Genomic DNA, 17,171 nt, shown 5'->3' on the forward strand with positions numbered 1-17,171 from the left:
TTGGCCTCCTGGTTGGAGGAAAAGTCTTGTGGGTCCTTGACGGTATGCTGTTGACCGGTACTTAGTAGTTTCGGGATTGGTCAAGTATGGTACAAACAGTGCTCCCCTAAGTTCCCGAGTGAGGGAAGCTCCTCGGTTGGGGACTTGCAAGATCCAAGCCATTAAGTAATCACGAAACTTCCAAGTACCGAAGTGTGGTGTCGCCTTCACTTGCCTTCTCTGTCCTGTAAGTAGATGTGGCATCTTCTCTTGGAAGTACTTTTCCTTCATCCATGAATGGTATCTTTAGTTGGCGTTGACGCACAATGTAATGTATCATTTTCATTTGAAGCTTACTTGTACTTTCGGGTTTGGTCAAGTGCGATACAAACCATATAGTAGGAGTCCCCCAAGTCTCTATGCGAGGAGATCTGCCAAAGGAAGTGACAGGCAAGGTAAGCAATCAGGGTTCCAAGCAATCAGTCTTAGATCGGTAAGTTAATTTTGGGTTCCGGATGATTGTACTCATTCTCCCTATCTCTCATTCAGCAACAAGGATAAAAAGAAGAAATATGGAGAATAGATGATATGAGGTATTCTTGTTTTTGGAGAAGACGGACGAATCGGCACGTGCTTTGTTATACTTGACTTTCCATAGGTGTATTCTTGAACTGGGTTAGAGGGTTTTCTGGTTTCCTCCAAAGGAGCGAGCCGACTCCAGAATTTGAGGGTCAAAACAAGTCCGTCAAACCTGGAGTATGTTCGATCCTGATGATATGGGATACTTTTGCTGTTTGACAAAGTAGTAGATGTGGTATGGCGAAGCTTTGTTCTTCGACAACAGTGTTGGCAAATGGCTGTTGAGGCTTCTCGATCTCTTCAATTAGAGCAATGATGCCGAGCCTGGATTTTTTTTTTTGTTGAAGTTTGCATGTTGAAACTTCGTGGGTGGACCCTGTAAGTTGAAGTAGTGCTCCCTTAATTTCTTGAGTGAAGAAAACTTCTCGGTTGGGGACTTGAAAAATCCAAGGCACTGAGTAGTCGCAAAATTTCTGAGTACCAAGGTGTAATGGTATATGGTAGGAGTCCCCCAAGTCTCCGGTCGAGAGAGTTGACGAGGGAGGTGTCTTGCTAGTAGGCAATTTTCCAAACAAAACTTCACCATTTTCCTTTCTAAGTGGTTGCCCAAAATTCCTCCTTCATATATATTTGGTATGAAAGTTGTTAGGCCCAAAGAAGGGGAGGCCTAGGCTCATTTCTTTCTTTTTTTTTTTTAATGGGTGAAGTTTTGTAGGTGAAGCTTTTGTGTTGAAGCTTTGGTGTTGAAGGTTTTGTGTTGAAGCTTGTAGGTGAAGCTTTTGTGTTGAGGCTTTGTAGGTGAAGCTTTTGTGTTGAAGCTTTGTAGGTGAAGCTTTTGTGTTCAGGCTTTGTAGGTGAAGCTTTTGTATTGAAGCTTTGTTGGGCACCATAACTTGATTTTGCTTCACACTATCTTGATCAAGAGTGTGTGAAGCTTTTGAGAATTGTAGTTGCCCTCCATTAATGAAGCTTTGTAAGTGAAGCTTTTGTGTTGAGGCTTTGTAGGTAAAGCTCTTGTGTTGAAACTTTGTAGGTGAAGCTCTTGTGTTGAAGCTTTGTTGGGCACCATAAATTGATTTTGTTTCACACTATCTTGATCAATAGTGTGTGAAGCTTTTGAGAATTGTAGTTGCTCTCCATTGATGAAGATTTGTTGTTAAAACTTTGTTTGATGTTGAAACTTTGTAGGTGAAGCTTTTGTGTTGAAGCTTTGTTGGGCACCATAAATTGATTTTGCTTCATACTATCTTGATCAAGAGTGTGTGAAGCTTTTGATAATTGTTGTTGCCCTTCACTTGTTGAAGCTTTTGTTAGCACCATAAATTGATTTTGCTTCACACTATCTTGATCAAGAGTGTGTGAGGCTTTTGACATTTGTTGTTGCCCTCCATTTGTTGAAGCTCTTGTGGTGAAACTTTTGTATTGAAGCTTTGTAGGTGAAGCTTTTGTGTTGAAACTTTGTAGGTGAACCATAAATTGATTTTGCTTCACACTATCTTGATCAATAGTGTGTGAAGCTTTTGAGAATTGTTGTTGCCCTTCACTTGTTGAAGTTTTTATTGGCACCATAAATTGATTTTGCTTCACACTATCTTGATCAAGAATGTGTGAGGCTTTTGACATTTTTTGTTGCCCTCCATTTGTTGAAGCTCTTGTGGTGAAGCTTTTGTGTTGAAACTTTGTGGGTGAAGCTTTGAGGTTGAAGCTTTGTTGGGCACCATGAATTGATTTTGCTTCACACTATCTTGATCAAGAGTGTGTGAGGCTTTTGACATTTGTTGTTGCCCTCCATTTGTTAAAGCTCTTGTGGTGAAGCTTTTGTGTTGAAACTTTGTGGGTGAAGTTTTGAGGTTGAAGCTTTGTTGGGCACCCTGAATTGATTTTGCTTCACACTATCTTGATCAAGAGTGTGTGAAGCTTTTGAGAATTGTAGTTACCCTCCATTTGTTGAAGTTGTTGAATTTCCCAATTTCCCAATTTCCTCTTTTTTTTTTTTTTTTTTTTTTTTTTTTTTGGGAAAAATTAGAAATTTGAAAATGTAGGAGAGACAACATATACAAATTTTGTGGAAGAGAGATAACATATACAAATTTTGCTTCCACACTGCCTTGTAGTAGTCGAAGGTTTGGATGAACCATATAAATTGAATTTGCTTCGAACAGTCTTGATCAAGAATGTGTGAAGCTTTCTACGAGCTGTAGTGTTTGCATTGTTACAGAGGAGAAATGTTTAAAGCAGATGTAAGAGGGCTGAAGAGCTTGATCTTTGTATACCATGCACTGAAGCCGTTGTTGGCTTGCAATAAGACTTTGTTGGTGACTATAACTCTTGTTAAGCATAAGTGTTTCCCTAGTTGAGTTGTAAAGCTTGAGGGTTTTTGATTATTTATGAATGCTAGGAGTTCACATGTACAAGTTGTACCACTCGTCTTCTGGTTGGTGGAATGAATGATGAGTTGCTTTCATCACTTGGTTAGTGGTACGAATGTGAGTTCCTTTATCACATTTCATCACATTTCACCACCTGGTTGATGGCACGAAGATAAGTTCCTTCTTCACTTGGTTGGTGGCATGCATGGCAAGTTGCCAAATGATGTTAGAGTACGGGTTGTACATTTCATCACCTGGTTGGTGGCATGAAGGAGAGTACGAGTTGTACATTTCATCACTTGTTTGGTGGCATGAAAATAAGTTCCTTCTTCACCTGGTTGGTGGCATGAGTGGCAAGTTGCCAAATGATATTAGAGTACAGGTTGTACATTTTATCACCTGGTTGGTGGCATGAAGGAGAGTACAGGTTATACATTTCATCACCTCATTGGTGACATGAAGATGAGTTCTTTCTTTACATTTCATCACTTGGTTGGTGAGAATAAGGGCGAGGTGTCGAGGCACATTGTAGTAAGTGTCGAATGACACAAAGTATGTTGAACCCTTTCAAAGCACAATTGGCTTATGTATGGATGTGTTGGAATGTATGATGTTTATGTATGAATGTGTTGGAATGTATGATGTTCATGTTTATTGACATGAGTGATGCTTATGAATGTTTTGCTATGCATGAAGGGATCCATGCTTTCGATATGTGAACCATGTTGGTTGTAACACTTAGTATCACATACTTTGTGTCAAAGTACGCATGTTGAAACTCTGAGTTGGAGTATAGGGGTAGGTCAGCGTAGACCAAGTGTTCTAGTGCTAGGAATGCAAAAGACTCAGAATAAGTTGTCTGAATTCCCTCTTTTTTAAATATTTGCCGAATGGCTTGTGTGACAAAAGATCTCAAGTGGTTGAGAGTCAAAACATTTGTAATGTGTATGCCTTCTTATAATAGCATTTTCCTTCAGTACCCAGTCCTCCACTTTGAAAAATGAGGCTTGGCCCCATAGTCATAATAGTCAATGGTACGTTCACCCCTGGTTGTCTTGATACGAACTTTTATCCCTCTTGTTGTAATAAGCTTGCTGAGAGTAAAAATTCTTCCTCTTACCAAGAGACAAATACGTTTGGTGACTTAGCGAGTAGCTAAATGAGGCAGGAGATGATGCAATGGGTGTCTGAATGGCCAAGATCTCCTCACTTGGTAGAACTTGACTTCCACTTCCCACTTGTTGATAGGGGTTAACCATATGGGGGTTCCCTTGGTATGCCCTTGCTTCGGCGGAGGCGTGGTTGTAAGCCTGTGCCATCACCCCAGAGTAAGTCTTCCAAGTGTTGGCATTGATCATGTACTTGAAGAAACAATCACGTAGGCTTGCCGTGAAGGCTTTGAGGGTGGTCTTGTCATCTGCTTCAGCGCAGCGAGAATACTTATGGCTGAAGCGGCCGGCATACTTTCGTAGTGGCTCGTCCGGCTTTTGGCGAATAGTGTACAAATCATCTGAGGAATGCAAGCGATCTGTTTGGAAGATGTGTTGAGAGATAAACAGTTTCCTCAGTTCCTCAAATGAGTCTACTGTCTCAGGTGGAAGACAACAATACCAATTCAGAGCTCCGCCAGAGAAGGTAAATGGAAAGAGAAACCATCGTTCTTCGTCGGTGTGCATCTGATATGCCATGGTGGACTCAAAGAGGTTAAGGTGTTCAATCGGGTCCTCCCTTCCAGTGTAAAGCTGTAAGCCAAGCTTCTACTTTGTCTTTGCTTGGAGGGGGTGTCAAGGATCTTCCTTGTAAGAGGGCCAAGCCTTGGTTCCAGTCAGGTATTTCGGCCTGACGTTCGGCCTTCAACTTGTTTACTTCCTCAAGGAGTTGTAGGACAAAAGGGTCCTAAGTGGAGTCAGGTACTGCTGGATCCTTCTTTCGTAAGTCTCCATCTCCTCTTGGAAGTAGAAAAGCTTGATCAAGGGCATGAGATTTTTCTTTGGACTCACCGTACTGACTTCCAAGGCGAGCCTGTCGAAACGCCCTCGAGTCCCCTGTACCTTCATATTCCTCTAGGACATGTCACTCATTCCCTAGATTGGCAGTTGGCTTGGGGCATGGGAGATGACTGAATCTTTCAGAAACCCTTGGGTTATTGACCTTCAAGCTTATGTGGATGGGGTTCTCTCGACGTTGCCTCAGGAAGTCCCAACAGTCGTGATAAACGGCTTTTGATCCTTCTACTCTTTCTGCAAAAAGGTGCCTTCCTCCACTTCTCCTGCTTCGGGTCGAAGTAGCTGGGTCGAGAGAGGTCTCATGTTGATCAACACCTTGATGAGTAACTCGCTCCCTATTAGGGATATCCATGTTGAAAACAGGTGATCCCTCGTGTTGGGGGACACCCAGGTGGTGGTTGACTTCCTCAGGGACGATGAGTTCGTGTGTTTGAGTATGCCTAGCTTCATGGAGCATCCTAAAAAGCTTCTCATACTACTCTTAGAGGATCTCATTCTTTATCGCTATCTTATTGTTCTGAGCCTCTAGCTCATCGACTTTAGCCTGAAAAGCAAACTTCTTTCGTTCCTTCTTTCGTTGCTTCGCACTAAGTGCGAAGAGGGTGTCGTTCTGCGTGTTGTGGCTCCCTTCACTCCCCATGTTGGAGAGGGGTGCCTGGTCGAAAGAATGTGTATGAATGGTGGAAACCAGCTTGACAAAGCTGGAGAGAGTAGGAATAAGTGTGATTCCCACAGACGGCGCCAAATGTTGATGCACAAAATCGGTGATGACTTTGGTACAACAGAAAGTGTCAAGTTTGTGACCTTCGCTAGATTGCTCTGGTCATTAGTGTGGATAAATATGTAAATGAGTAGAGATAGGGAAGCAAACAACACAAGATGTACGTGGTTCACCCAGATTGGCTATTTCCACGGAGTAGAGGAGTTCTCATTAGTTGTGAAGGGTTTACACAAATACATAGGTTTAAGCTCTTTTTTAGTGAGTTATAGTGAATAGTTTAGTACCAATGACATTTGGGATTATTGTGGGAGAATGATCCCCTTTTATAGAAGAGAGTTTCTAGTTTTGTTGTGACGTTGACACGTGTCGTGTTGTGATTGGCCTCTGATATCGACACGTGTCGCGCTGTGATTGGCTTCTGATACCGACATGTGTCGTGTTGTGATTGGCCTCCTGGTTGGAGGAAAAGTCTTGTGGGTCCTTGACGGTATGCTGTTGACCGGTGCTTAGTAGTTTCGGGATTGGTCAAGTATGGTACAAACATCATGCACTGTTGGAACATCATCATCATGCTCTGTGCACCTAGGTAATGGAAACAAATCTTGTAGAGACTCCCCTTCACAAGAAGCATGCCTTCTTGGTTGAAAGAAAGAGGTGTCTTCATCAAAGAAGACATCTCTAGAGACAATACATTTGTTGAAGCGAGGATTGAAGCATTTATATCCCTTCTGTGTAGGTGAATACCCTACAAACACACATTTTTCAACTAGAATACCTGAGCGTATTTGTTCTGGTTTCGATACATATCCTTCACAAATTTCCACAAATCTTGTGACGATTCAGAATAACTAAATATCTCATCAACATGTTTCTCTGCAGTGTTGAGCAACAAGGACATAACAAACTGATCCTTGCATGGCCATGCTTCATAGGCCTGAGAAGGAGGGTCTGGAGTTTCAACAATTCCATTAATGAACCCTACTTTCCCCTTCTTCCTAGAGCAAGTGAAAATGCCCTAAACCAAGGAAGGTAGTTAAGCTCATTCAGCAGCACCGAGCATAAGCGCTGATTGATATTGACTTCGGAATCTAAGAAACTTGAAGGAGCTATCTGCAAGCTTTCTCCCTCAAGATTAATTGAACTTTCCTCAGCCATTACAGAAGCTCACAAGAATAGATGCAGAAACTAAACTAGCAAAGATAGGTCAAGGATGACACTGCTCTGATACCATATGGAATTTAGTTTCAAAGTATTGAATTTCATGAAGAGTTCTGAAGGTACATGGCAGTATATGTAATCAAGAAAAGTGAATGGTTACAAGCAACCATCTTTACATGAAACCCTTGAGACTGGGTAAACCTAGGATACAAGCTTTTCCTTAATTCAAGGTGATTTACATCAAACCCAAGACTAAGAAGTAATCAGCAATTTAAGTGCCTTGAATCAAGGAGAAAAGAAAGCTAGAAAGCTGGAAAGCTGGAAAGCAAAACTGGCAGTTGACTGTGTGCATCCATGATTACCTAGAGACTTGTGATACGAGGTGACATGCTAGGGTTTATTGACTGGTTCTAACAAACACCTTATATATGATTGATATCTTTAAGACATCAAATCACAATCAACATTATTCTCCAATATTACATTTCTATTGCATGTAGTAGACCACTTAAAGGTTGATTTATGTTGGATAAATCCAACAGAAGCAGTTCAGACCGTGGTCCCTTCCATTGAAAGTGCTTACTCATTTTCATAACATGCAGGTGAACATCGTCGTTTAATGAATTTTGAATGCCTAATTGCCTATGCATACCTTCGAATATTTTACAAAACAACATTTACCGTTACTTTACTCTCTTCTGTGACCTTATGACTTTTTGTGTTCTTCCATTCTCGGCTCTTGCTCTTTCAGCTCGTCTTTCATATATGTGCTAGTTTTCTCCTTTCCGAGAAAAATCTGCAGAATATTGAGTCTGGTGATGGCGAGATACACTGGAATTGAAAGGATGGACATGAGACTGTGGTCCGTGCAGGGACATGAGACTCGTGGTTTTTTCTTCTAAAATTTTGGCTCCTAATTGTTAATGTGACTACTGACAAATTACATTGCAATTTAAGCTTCATCTTCTTCAAAGCTACCAAAGTGCCATCAAAATATACTTTTTTCTTTGTTAAAAATCGATTGGGTTAAATATATAGTGTGAAAAAGGTTTGCAGCTCACAATACCATGTGAAAAGTACTTAGGAATCATTTGGACTTGCGCACTGTCCGTTTCTGCTAAAATAAATAAAGAGAGCTTTAATGAAAAGGGCTTGGGTCAACAAATATTTAACCAAAAATCATTTCAAAATATTATTTAACCAAAAGGGCTCAAAGTTCAATAAAAAACCATCATCTTCTCACCCTTCTCTAGCTTAAGCGATGCAAGCTCCGCGCAGCAATTGGGTTTTTTCAACTTCTCCAACAACGGCGACCCCAACAACAACATCTTCGGTGTCGAGTTTGATGTCTTCGAAAACCAAGAGTTCCAGGATCCTGATGACAACCATGTTGGTTTGGACATCAACTCCCTTACGTCTAATGCTTCAAGCACTGCAGGGTTTGTTTGTTGACTTTTTTCTGATGGTTTTGTTAATGGGTTTGACAGTGTGGGAGTCGGTCGTTTGCCTCGGAGCTTTGGATTTGACCATGGCGGAGATTCTAGAGGCTCATTGCCCAAACCAAACACGCAGGATTTGGAATTTGGAATTTGGAAGAAGAAATGTGGGATACTTCGTTGAGGGGTTGGATTGTAGAATCATGGGATGGACGCATCTACAGAGGACAATATCTCCTTTATTATAGAGGACTTTTTCGTCTACCTATTGACTAGGGTTTGTTTGTTGACTTTTTTAGCATGAAATTGTTTCGACTCCCGGAACTGCGATGTTGGACTTGAAATTTCTGTTTTCTTGGTTTCCCACTTGGTGCAGTTTTTTGGAATTTAAATCATTGTTTTTGGAATTTAAGTCACTATTTCTGGATTTTGGTTATTTTCTTTCCAGATATAGTGTTTGTTTGTGCACTAAAATTCTAGAAACAGTGACTTAAATTCCAGAAACAATGATTTAAATTCCAGAAACAAGTCTATGTTTTAACCTTTGACTATTTCTTTTCTTTCATATATAAGTTGATTATATTTAAGAAACATGATGCTTAATTTGCTTTGAATCTAAATACAGTAAATTTCACTATTTCTTTTCTAACTTGCATTTAAGAAACAATGTGTATATTTCATTTGGATCCAGAAATAGTAACTTAGATTCTAGAAATAGTGACTTAGATTCCAGAAACAATGTTACTTAAAATCCAGAGACAGTTTATTTTTACAGTCAAGAAACAGTGACTCAAATTTATTTTCTGGAGAAATAAACGATAAACTCCACTGACGAATAAAAATTAAAAAACAGTATCTCGAATACACTATGAATAATAACGACGATCACATTTCAACGAAATAATACAAAATATAAATTAAATAGCATGAGGATCTATATTTTTGTTTCAAAGAAAAGAGAAGAAAGTCTGCAAAACAACGATGAACTCCATTAACAACGAAAATTTGGAACTCAACCTAAAAAAGTTAGGGGTAAATTTGACAAATCATAATTTATTATAGTTGGGCCATTTTTAGTTGGACTACTTTAAAATGGGCCTTGTACTAATCATTAAACAAAACTTATAGCATGGTTTTTTATTAAAACTAAAACTTTTAAAACCCTTTTCATTAGTTTTCCTATAAATAAATACCCATTTAAATTTTAATGGCAATTGATGGTTTGCTGTGGGCCGAAGTAACGTGGTTCATGATCAATATTTACAGATAAGTCACGCGCAAAGCTGATGAGTCATGTGCTGCTCTCTACCTCTGGAAGAAGAACCTTGTCAACTTAATCCAGTCAAATTCTCTTTCCCATGCATTTGTCTTTCGGTCACCAAGACAGACAGGGTTGATGTGGGTGGGTGGCTGATGCTTGGTAAACTGAGTTGGAAGTTATCTAGCAATTTTCCAATTTGATTTTGTTCTCGTAGCTGGCGTGAGCTCGCTGCAACTTGGACTAGGATTGAGCGTCCAACATAGGCTCATCCTCGTGATTATCGGCACACAATGGCATCATATGTCAATAATAAAGATGTTCAAGTTTCTATCCAAACGACATGTTATTGACAATGATACCACCGTAGCAACATATTCATTCCGTGTAAGTTACTCTTCTCTAATATGTGCATTTTAAGTTAAAATGTTTGTGTTTCAAAATGTATAATTAACATGCAATATGATAAGGACCCGGACCAAACACGAGGTTAATTGGTTTTACCTAAGGATTGATTTACCCTGAAGGTAACCCTTGGTCCCTTGTGTTATAACCTTTCAATGGCACATGGACATGGGACATAGGACATGCCGGCCCTAGGCCTATCTTAGGCCTAGGAGACGTTTGCTTCGGCTATAGGACCTGCTTGTCTTAGGCCATGATGGTTTTTGCACCCCCCATCTCATATTAATGTTACACTTTTTAGCCAAAATAATCTATGTAATTATCGTAACTTTTTGCTTTAGTTCTTCAAATTATCCACCGTCAAGCATTTTAATCATTCTATAAAAAAAATCTCCATTAATTTAAAGAAACTACGAGCTCATATTATTACTTAAATACACACAAAACTACTTTGTTTACATACAAATTTATTATGATATAAATGAAATTTAAAAGTCAAAATTGTCATATTTTTAGCTGTAAAAGAGAATGCGGAACGAAAGCAGAATGCTTGAAATAAATAAATAATAAATTAACATATTAAAGAAGAAAACAAGAGATCCTGAGAGGGTTATCGAAAATTAATACAACACCCTGGCACAAAATAAAACAGAAACAACTTGACTTGTATAATTGGCCCCTCTTATAGCCCCCAGCATGTCGCAGCAAAAGCTCTGGTGACAAATAACAGTAATATCATAGTCCCCCCCTAAACGAAATCTAGATTATATTCTGCAGACATAATCCCAACGAACTATTTCACTAACGACACCGGTAAGACAAGAAAATGAAAAAAAAAAAATGTACTATATATTCAAGTCAGACATTAAGGTACATCTGAAGACTTCTTTCGAAAGAATTTCAACACCTGCCCAAACAATAGCACACCTGATCAAGGATCCTTGATTCGTCGCACCAAACAACGGCACTCTTATTTAGATTGCTGATGATTGGGAAATGGCCTTCTTGACAGCCTCGGCATACGTCCTATGCTGATAGGTGAGGGTTGATTCAAGCAAGTCCCAGAGAGAGGTCTTTGGATTCCAACCTGTCATAGATAGTTCCATCACGTTGTCAGAATGCCATTAAGTCACACGGCTCAATCAGATTAAAGACGAGGTAAATGAAAGATACATACCAAGCTGCTTGTTGATAATAGTCATGTCAGGAATTCTCTTGTCACTATCATCATATCCCACTCCATAGAATTCTTGAGAGCTAACATCAATGGTGGGGGTCTCCAGTTTTGGTTCGCTACTTACTTTCGCATAAACCTGTAACGTATAGGGCACCATCGATCCTTGTATCCATATGAATTTAATGTAATATAGCTACTGCAACTTAATTAACTAAAAGAAAGATGGTATCATAGACAATTCTTCACCTCAGTCATCATTTCACCAAGCTGCCTAACAGTAACTTCATTGTTAGGGTTGCCTACATTGAAGATGTGACCATTGGCCCTAGCAGGATTTTCCTGAGGAAAACGGATCACATTACTGAGCAACAACTTTTGCATGCTAAATATTAATTTGAGCAAAAGAGATCTTTATTTTCACTTACAATCATCAACATAACAGCTTCAATAGCATCCTTTATGTAGACAAAAGTTCTTTGAGATTGGCCGCCATCTACGAGCTTGAGAGGCTCACGGCGAAGAAGATTCTGTAACAGATGAAAGCAGAGCACGATCACAACACAAATAATGGAAACAAATAGGGAATGTTTCAATTATTATCTGGCATACATTACTGAAGCATGCAAGAACTCTTGGAACACCCTCACTAGGGCCGTCAATGCCAGGAATGAAATCCATCCTAGGTCCAATCCAGTTAAAGGGTCTCACAATGGTAAATTCAAGACCATTTTCCGCACCCTCGGCTGTAAACAAGAAAAATTAACTCAGAATCAGAAACCTATACAAATACCAATTCATGAACAACCACATAAAAGTAGAACAAAGAGATGACCAACCATAGATCAGCCTCTCGATCAATTGCTTTGCACATGCATAGGACCATCTCTGCTTCTCAATAGATCCAAAAATGCAAGGGGATTCATCTTCTTTAAGCACATAATAAGCAGGATCCTATGAAAACATAGCACGCAAGAAGTAAAGTTTTCCATTAACAAAATCAACAAACTTCAATACACCTTATTGCATTGATCAGTGACTCATTCTGAAGAAATCACATTACACAATGAAAGCATAGAAATGCTTCATATCCGAAGAAAACCGTTAAATAATGTTCTGGATCTACAATTTACATACTCTAATTAGAATTAGATCCCATACTGCACATTTAAGCAAATGGGGATAATGCAATAAGACCGACACACAATTGTAGACCCCAATATTATAATTACGCAATCAAACCATTTAAATAATCCAGCTGAAGAACTTTATGATAAAACAAACACCAAGAAAGGCATAGATCTGAATCGTGTCCAACAAAAACAAACAAAACAATAAATAATAGAAAATTAAAAAGAAAGGAAGAGAGGGGATACCTGACGAAGAGGACTATCTTTAGGAAGATAGCTTCCAATGGTTTTCCCATACACTTCACAAGTAGAAAAGTGAATCAACCGCTTGTTGTTTTCGGAGCAGTACTTCACCTAACATAAATTAATCACAAAAAAAAAAAAAAAAAAAAAAAAAAAAAGAGCAAAATTTAAGAAAAACCCACATCAAATCTCACATCAACTTCAATCAATTCCCACCCCCACCAACCCAAAATCCCAAATTTCGCAATCAAATTTCACCATCCCAATAACCCAAAACAAGAAACGAAATGCAGCAGCTGAAAACCCACCACCGGCAAAGCATCGATGAAGTTGCTGTAGATGGTGTCAAGCGGGCGGGTGTTGTAGTCCGCCGGAGTACAGATCGCCGCCAGATTAATCGTCTGCAAAAAAACCCACATATCCAAACCATTCAAAAAACAAGAAAATTATGGCAAAATCAAGATAAATACCCAACATTAAGCAAAATATCGCCATGAAAAAAAAATTGAAGAAATGGGTTGTACCAGATCTGCCATTTTGATGAGCCCTTCGAGGCGCGAGTCCTGCTTGATGTTGAGTCGGTGGAACTGGATGCGATCGGACCAGGGGTGCGCGTTCTCGGGCTCGAGCAGGTGCTTGATCTTGTCATTGTAGACGTCCAGAGCTAGGACCTTGTGCGGCGTCTCCGACATCAGCTTCTCGCAGAGGTGGGACCCAATGAACCCTCCGGCTCCAATCATGCATATGGTAATCGGCTTTATCGGGTTGCCGTCTAGATCTACTCTCGCCGACGACGCCATTCCCTACGACGACGTTCTGGGTCCGTGGGGTTTGTCGGTGGGGTGAGAAAATTGGGTGGTGGGCGGAGGAGAGAGGGAGTGTCTTGTGGTTGGAGAAGAAGAGAAGAAGGAGAATGTGGAAGAAGAAAATGAGAGGCCAGACCGTATTTAAAGGGAGTTGGAAATGGGATCGCGAGGGAGGGAAGGAGAAGTGATCTACAGTCCTCTTTACACTCTCAGAGGCTTACTCGCTCTGTGATTGGGCCACGTGTGCGGGTGCTGGGATGAGGATCTGGGGTGGGTAACAGGGGATTGGTGATTTATTTATTGATTGGATCTCTTGATCTCATATGCTTAATGGTGATGGTTGTTGGATGAATAAAAGAAGGAATGGTATTTTTTGACAAGTTTTAGAAATTGCCAGAGGACTTAGAGCTGGATTTTGGTTATGCCTCATGGCAATCATGCAGGGTTTGGTTATTTAATTGCAATCAATAATGTGTAATACAAGTACATTCTTTCTTTTGACTTCATGAGGTGATTTGCTACCCACTCGTTGAAGGCCAGGCACAAGTACATTCTCTCTCATTTTCAAATAATCATCCAGTTTTTTATCATTTCGAACTTTTATTTATGATGATAAATTATCTTTTTGAAATTTAGATTATATATATAGTAGCATCCATAATACATTATTATTTTTTGTTACACACGAATTTTGGGATTATGGAGGTTTCAGCTAAGTTATACAATTAATTAGTTATAATTAAATATCAAATTTGTGACCATAAAAATCAAACATAATATTTTTTACATACGAGACTACATATAAATCTCATTAGATCGTAGTGCTATTAGCTATATTATGATTTTTTTTATTTTTTTTCTTGTTACAAAGGATGTTATAGGGATAATATTTCTAGAGCTTAGTGTGAAAATTAAAAATGGGGTCATCTCACATTTTATAACTAAATTCATCATCAATTCTCAGATTTAACAAATTAAGAATTATGTTTATTTGTTCCTTAATCTATATTTGTCATTTGTTAATTTTTTTTGTGGCAAAGTTAAAAAATTTAAATTTCATAAGTCAATTGAAAATGTTGGAATCGTGTGTGATCGCTCCACTTCCTCCACCCTAGCCACATACTATAACCCTTTGATTAATCCAATAATTGCATTAACAAAGAAACAATCAAAATACTTGACAGTATATAAAAGCGCTTTTGGTTAAATGAAAGCGGTTTTGGAATTCTTAACCATTCTCCTAAACACACCTGTAAACTAAGCAATTTATTTTTGAACCTTTTATACTTTTATAGATCACGTGATTTGCATTATTCACTAAATATTTGAGCCTTGGAATAATTGAGTACATCCATTTCGATATTCAAAGATCCATATGAGAGTTTGAGATGGAGAGCAAGCAAGCTTGTCAACCAAATTATTGGGGTTCGTTAAGTTGTTATTGTTAAGGCAAAAGTACTTAAACACCCCCATCATTAAATAAATAAGTTGCTTTCACAAATCAAATCATCTAATTTCTTTTTATAATACGTAACACTGAGTAGTATAAAAATATTGCAAGTGATTTTTTACCACAGTAGTGGAAATGTGTTGAGCTCTTACACGACGGCATATGTTTAAACTCCGTTGATGACTAATCTAACAAAATTCATCGGTTGAAAAAAATAAAAAATACAAAATACAAAAAGTGTAGTATAAAAACATTAACTATTAAATTTTGTATATAAAAATAGGATGAAGTGCCGATATAGTCTCTCAACTATCACTTCAGTGAAAATTAAGTCATTGAATTATTTTTTCAGTAAAATAAGTCCCTAAATTCATTAAAAATTACTAATTTCATCCCTACTATTATATTCAAGCTATTTTATCCAATTTTTCGTCAACTTAAGTCACTTGACACACTTTAGAGTATAATACTATCATTTTCTCCCCTATAAGCCCTCAACATTTTAAATAGGTTGCAAATCTAACGTCTAATTTATCCTCCGAAGTGAACTTACACTATTACTTCTGAAAAACTACCACTTTACCCTCTAAATTTAACTCCATACACTATTTCTTTACTATAAAACTACCAATACATCCTTCAATGTGTATCACATGTAAATAACGTGACTTAAATTGACATAAAATTTAATATAGTACTTCGAATATAATATTAGGGATGTAATTGACATATTTTTATAATTTAATGATTGATTTTTCTGAAAAAAAAAATAGTTTAGAGAATTAATTTTACTGATGTGATAATTTAGAAACTAAATTAACAGTTCACATATAAAAATATAATAAGTTTCTTTTTTGATGATTTATTATTTTTGGTTTAGAGTTTAGTAGTGGGGAAAGTGATTTTACAAGTTGAGAGGCTCACGTGGATCGTATTGGGGTTTCAATCATAGGAAACCACTTGCTCGCTCTTTAATTTCTCACGCGCTTCACTACGTTGTCAATCTGAGCGCACATCACTGTCTCTCAATCCCTTTACCACCTTTCTTTTTTCGACGCTCACGTTCGTTTCTGTATTGGATAACTGTTAGATAATTAAATAATTTTGATTTTTTTTTGTATGGATGATATTTAAAGGTTAACTTAGAAAATAAAAAAATCTAGATTATGATGTAACATTACAAAATGAGAAGAAGAGTCGATAAGATATCATGAGAAACAAAACCCAAATGCGATGGTAGTATTCCCCAAATTGGAATATGCTCATTTTTTTATTGTATATCTTTTTTCACTCTCAAGTATAAAATTTATAAACGAACTAGTATTCGATTTAGTGGTAGTTGTCTCGTTTGGTTGAAAATGATATATGAGTTCGATACGCAATCATAGGTAACCTTATTTTTAGAGTAAACTATAAACTTCATTATGAATGAATTATGTCTTTCTTGTACACATCCTTTAGCTATTGTCCTCATTTTACACTATCATTGCATTATTTTATCGTACGATGAAAATAATAAAAATTCCCCGTTCTCATTACCAATGACACGCGAGATGGTTGTAGAAGACAATGTAGCATTAATAAGTTGCATCAGGGAGCGGTCATGCATTTTCCATACCTGATAGTGATCATTCTTAATGCCTTCAACATCTGAATCATCACCAAATCTTTCTGGGCATTTTCTTGTACCATGAACAAACCCTAAAATGCCATGAACTTCAAGAAGAAGATTTGTCTAAAAACTTCATGTGATCGAACAGTTCGCATGATTGAGCCCTTGGTTGATTCAACAGTTTATGATTCAAAATTTATTTTATGTTTAATTACATTAAATTGAACGACTGTTATTAAGTATGATTTTTAAAATAAAAAAAAATCACCAAAGAAATTAGTCTAGAATTATTTTTTTTAATAATTCGGGGCTTGAATTTTAAGCAATAACTATTGGAGGAAAAAAATTGTTTCTAAGTATAACTTAAAATTTTCTCAGTTAAAATTTTAAGCTTGAACTCACACATGGTTTGCAGGCTATATACGGTTTGATTGAGTGAAAATATTACATCAAATGACTTTTTGCCTAACTCGAACTTATGCATATATAGGGATTAATAATTTTTTGAAATATAATGATATTTAGAGTTGAGAATTTGAGCACAAGTGAAGATAAACACTATTAAACTACAATAATATTAGTATTCCGTTGCGTCTAGCTATTTATTTATTTTTCTTCTTGAAAAATTTATGCCTCACTATGCAATCAAACCTTTAGGCTTTACTATTAAATACTAAGAGAAAAACTTATATGGATTCAAATGTTACAATAACAACGAAATCGTTCTAGATAAGTCTATTTCAAATAATGGGATGAAAACGTTTAAAACATATTCTTAAAAACCAAGTTATTTGTCCAGAAGTCAAGTGGGCCAAAGCATAAAATAGTAAACATTCCTCCAATGG

The 17,171-nt window shown here is 37.7% G+C and overlaps 1 protein-coding gene across 1 annotated transcript; it reads right to left on the reverse strand.

Moving 5' to 3' along the window:
* Positions 1-10,458: 10,458 nt before the first annotated feature.
* Positions 10,459-13,692, reverse strand: LOC137715451 (UDP-D-apiose/UDP-D-xylose synthase 2). Its single transcript, XM_068454786.2, has 9 exons — positions 12,983-13,692; positions 12,767-12,859; positions 12,462-12,569; positions 11,925-12,039; positions 11,698-11,831; positions 11,514-11,615; positions 11,335-11,427; positions 11,089-11,224; positions 10,459-10,998 (listed from the first exon to the last, which is right to left on the reverse strand). Exons 1-9 carry the CDS (start codon positions 13,256-13,258, stop codon positions 10,886-10,888), a joined length of 1,170 nt encoding a protein of 389 aa, XP_068310887.1. The 5' UTR covers positions 13,259-13,692; the 3' UTR covers positions 10,459-10,885.
* Positions 13,693-17,171: the final 3,479 nt, after the last annotated feature.

The sequence above is a fragment of the Pyrus communis genome, chromosome 3, assembly GCF_041283825.1.
Source record: "Pyrus communis isolate YQ-2024b chromosome 3, ASM4128382v1, whole genome shotgun sequence".
Lineage (NCBI taxonomy): Eukaryota > Viridiplantae > Streptophyta > Magnoliopsida > Rosales > Rosaceae > Pyrus > Pyrus communis.